This window comes from Montipora capricornis, chromosome 8 (genome assembly GCF_036669925.1).
Source record: "Montipora capricornis isolate CH-2021 chromosome 8, ASM3666992v2, whole genome shotgun sequence".
Taxonomy (NCBI): Eukaryota; Metazoa; Cnidaria; class Anthozoa; order Scleractinia; family Acroporidae; genus Montipora; species Montipora capricornis.
Window position 1 is genome coordinate 47148165 of NC_090890.1, and position 3700 is coordinate 47151864.

General features: G+C 52.4%; 1 protein-coding gene across 1 annotated transcript; it reads left to right on the top strand.

Annotated features, from left to right (window-relative positions):
* The first annotated feature begins 1690 nt into the window (after window positions 1–1690).
* LOC138014076 (craniofacial development protein 2-like) lies at window positions 1691–2986 on the top strand. The gene is made up of 2 exons (XM_068861105.1): window positions 1691–1823; window positions 1935–2986. Exons 1-2 carry the CDS (start codon window positions 1691–1693, stop codon window positions 2984–2986), a joined length of 1185 nt encoding a protein of 394 aa, XP_068717206.1.
* Window positions 2987–3700: the final 714 nt, after the last annotated feature.

Consider the following 3700-nt stretch of genomic DNA (forward strand, 5'->3'; position numbering starts at 1 on the left):
CCATTAAACTAGGTTCTAGCGACTCTAGAACTTTGTCCAAAAAGAATTGAGGGTTTAGTTGAGTGCACCACACCTGCAAGTAATCGTTGGGAGGATTTTGTAAGAGCAAAACCGCTACTGGGTGAAGGAGTATTAAACGATGTACAATACAAGAAACAACACTTCTTTGTGACTCATAGACAATCATATTTAAAAAAAGAAAGATTAAGGCAACATTATATCACAGTTTGCCGTCATTTAAGGGTCGATTTGTCCTTTACTGGAATACGAATGAACATAAATATATATATGTACATGTACATTTTGCAGCGCACTCGGCAAAGTCTCTGAATTTTGGCCATTCCGGCTTAGGTGGCTTTATGCATTCTAACGCAAACCTTTTCGAAGCATTACTACAGACCAGGACGGCCTCTTATCGGCTATTAACATGATTAAAGACAATAAAAACCCACCAATTCAGGTGAAAAAACGCAACATGCATTGTTAGAAATTATCTAGTAAACGGCTAAACCTACTTTCCACGTTACATCAAACTGTTTGAGGTGTGTCACCCTCAAGTACAGATGAAAAAGACGGAACATACATTGTTACAAATTATCTAGTAAACAGCTAAACCTACTTTTCATGTTACATCGAACTGTTTGAGGTGTGCCACCTTGTCTCTCATATACCGGGCTCTGAAATCGTTAATCATTAAACATATAATGGGAAGTGAAAGCGTTAATCATTACATGAAAGCAGTGAAGAACAGAGGGCTGAGAAATAGTACTAGAGGAACAGTGGTTATTTACTGAGGAACAGTAGGCTTAGAGGAACAGTGGGCACAGAGGGTACAGAGGAACAGTAGGCACAGAGGAAACTTATGCACCGAGGAACAGTGAGCAAAGAGAAATAGGATGCACAGTATACAATGGATAACAGAAGAAGAAACCAGAAGACTAAAAGCCAGCAGTTTTAAGGGTTAAGTTACCTAGAATTGGGACGTGGCTGCCTCCACTCTTTTTACATAGGGAGTCGGTCAGGTCCGTTCTTGGACTTGCCACAGGTGACCATGTAACCCTGTGCTACCTGCCTCATGCAGAGAAGGAAACTCTGTCAAAAAACCTCGCTGCCATGCGGTGACATTGAGAGGACAAAGCATAGGGTAGAAAACCCCAACAGATAATCCGGAGTGGAGCCCCTAAGGCGGCTGGTTCTTGCAACGCAATACCTTCCGGCAACTCCTGCAGCCAACCTGACGCCAACTGTATTGGTTTGTCCTTTCCGTTGGATCTCGTCAGCACGGTTAGAGAGGGGGGTCCTGACGACTGGGCATCCCAGGTCCTCCATATCATCGCCCTGGCCTGCGCCCTGGAGAGGTCACTCCAGTGCCGCATCCCGCGGCAGCACAACCTGGGGAGACGGCAGTTACCGGTTAAAAGCCCAGAGCTTATTGGCGTTAGTTCGGGCGCCTGGGGCTGTCTCCTGTCGGTGGGAGGGATCATCGCATCCCACTGGCCAGCTACCGCCCGCCTCAAGCTGGGCAGCCCCCAGCCAGTAAGGTGCTGGCCCGCCACAGTCCGCCTACTTCAGTGGGTGCCTGGAGTGTAGGCCAAAAGCCGAAAAGCGGACTGTAACCCACGCACCAGGCAACAAGAAAAGGAACACAAAGCCGCCAGTGCTGAAACTGGCAACCTGGAACGTCAGAACTATGTGTCCTGGCCTGTCTGACGACCTCCAACAAATCAGTGATGCCAGGAAGACCGCCATCATCGACCGTGAGCTGAAGCGGCTGAACATCGACATTGCAGCCCTCCAGGAGACGCGACTCCCTGGCTGCGGCAGTCTGAAGGAGAGGGACTACACCTTCTTCTGGCAGGGACAGGAGCAACAAGAGCACCGACTCTACGGCGTCGGCTTCGCTGTCTGAAACTCACTTCTCTCCTCCATTGAAGCGCCCTCCTCAGGCACACCGCGAGTCCTCTCCCTGCACCTCACCACCGCCTCTGGACCAGCCAACATCCTAAGTGTCTACGCCCCCACACTCTGCTCCACAGCTGAGGCCAAGGACCAGTTCTATGAGGAGCTGGAGGCGAAGATACAACGGGTCCCTTCCAAGGAACACCTGTTCCTGCTCGGAGACTTCAACGCCCGTGTTGGTGCTGACCATGACTCCTGGCCTCGCTGCATCGGCCACTTTGGCTTAGGCAAGCTAAACGAGAACGGCCAGCGCCTCCTTGAGCTTTGCTCCTACCACGACCTGTGCCTGACCAACACCTTCTTCTCCACCAAGCCCCACCACAGGGTGTCCTGGAGGCACCCCAGGTCTCATCACTGGCACCAGCTGGACTTTGTCATTACCAGGAGATCCCTGCTGAGCCAAGTGCTAGTCACACGCACCTTTTACAGTGCTGACTGCGACACTGACCACTCCCTGGTGGCCAGCAAGGTTCGTCTCCTCCCCAAGCAAGTCCACCGCTCGAAGCCGAAGCCCCGACCCTGCATCAACACAGCCAGCACTGCAAAGCCTGAACTGCGGCAACGCTTCGCCAATGCAATTGATGTAGCCCTGGAGGACTGTCCAACTGACTGCGCTACACAGCAGTGGAACCACATCCGTGAGGCTGTGTTCCAGACCGCCCTGGACACCTTTGGAAGAAGAGAGAGAAAGAGCGCAGACTGGTTTGAGGCTGGTGCCACCGAGCTTGAGCCCGTCATTGCCGCCAAGCGAGCCGCTCTTCTTGCCTACAAGAAAGACCCCTCAGCAAAGACGCTTGCAGAACTCCGTGCTGCACGCAGCGAAGCTCAGAGGATTGCCAGGCGCTGTGCCAACGACTACTGGTTGAATCTTTGCCAAGACATCCAGCTTGCCGCCGATCTAGGCAACGTCCGTGGGATGTATGAGGGAATGAAGAAGGTGTTCGGCCCAAGTGCCATCAAGACTGCCCCACTCAAGTCAGCTGACGGGAGCAGAGAAAACCCCTGTACCTGGCCTTCATTGACCTGACCAAGGCCTTTGACCTGGTTAGCCGTGAAGGACTGTTTGCCCTCCTCCAGCGGATTGGATGCCCCCCCAAGCTTCTGAGCATGATTGTGTCCTTTCATCAGGATATGCGTGGGACCGTTCAATTTGACGGATCCTGCTCAGAACCCTTCCCCATCAAGAATGGAGTAAGGCAGGGCTGTGTCCTTGCTCCACCCCTTTTTGGCATCTTCTTCTCTCTGCTCCTCTCCTATGCTTTCCGGGACTCTGAAGACGGAATCTTCATCCACACTAGGAGTGATGGAGGCCTCTTCAATCTGTCACATCTCCGGGCAAAGACAAAGGTGCAGAAAGTGCTGATCAGAGAGCTCCTCTTCGCTGACGATGCTGGAATAGCAGCCCACTCGGAGGCAGCACTGCAGCGGCTCATTGACAGCTTTGCAGCTGCCTGTACAGAGTTCGGCCTCACCATCAGCCTGAAAAAGACACAGGTCATGGGTCAAGACGTCAGCAACGACCCGAACATCTCGATCGGCGACCACACCCTCGAAGTGGTGGACAAGTTCACCTACCTCGGGTCCACCATCTCCAGCAACCTCTCCCTTGATGCAGAGCTGAACACGAGGATTGGCAAGGCAGCAACAGCATTGGCCCGCCTGACAAAGAGAGTGTGGGACAACACCATGCTCTCCACAAACACCAAGATGAGAGTCTACCAGGCCTGTGTACTGAGCACTC

Bases quoted from the DNA above. Each gene is read 5' to 3' on its own strand.
- LOC138014076 (XM_068861105.1), top strand. From the start codon at position 1,691: ATGTGTCCTGGCCTGTCTGACGACCTCCAACAAATCAGTGATGCCAGG. The intron at 1,824-1,934 runs GTCTGAAGGAGA...CCTCCATTGAAG, and splicing joins GCGACTCCCTGGCTGCGGCA to CGCCCTCCTCAGGCACACCG.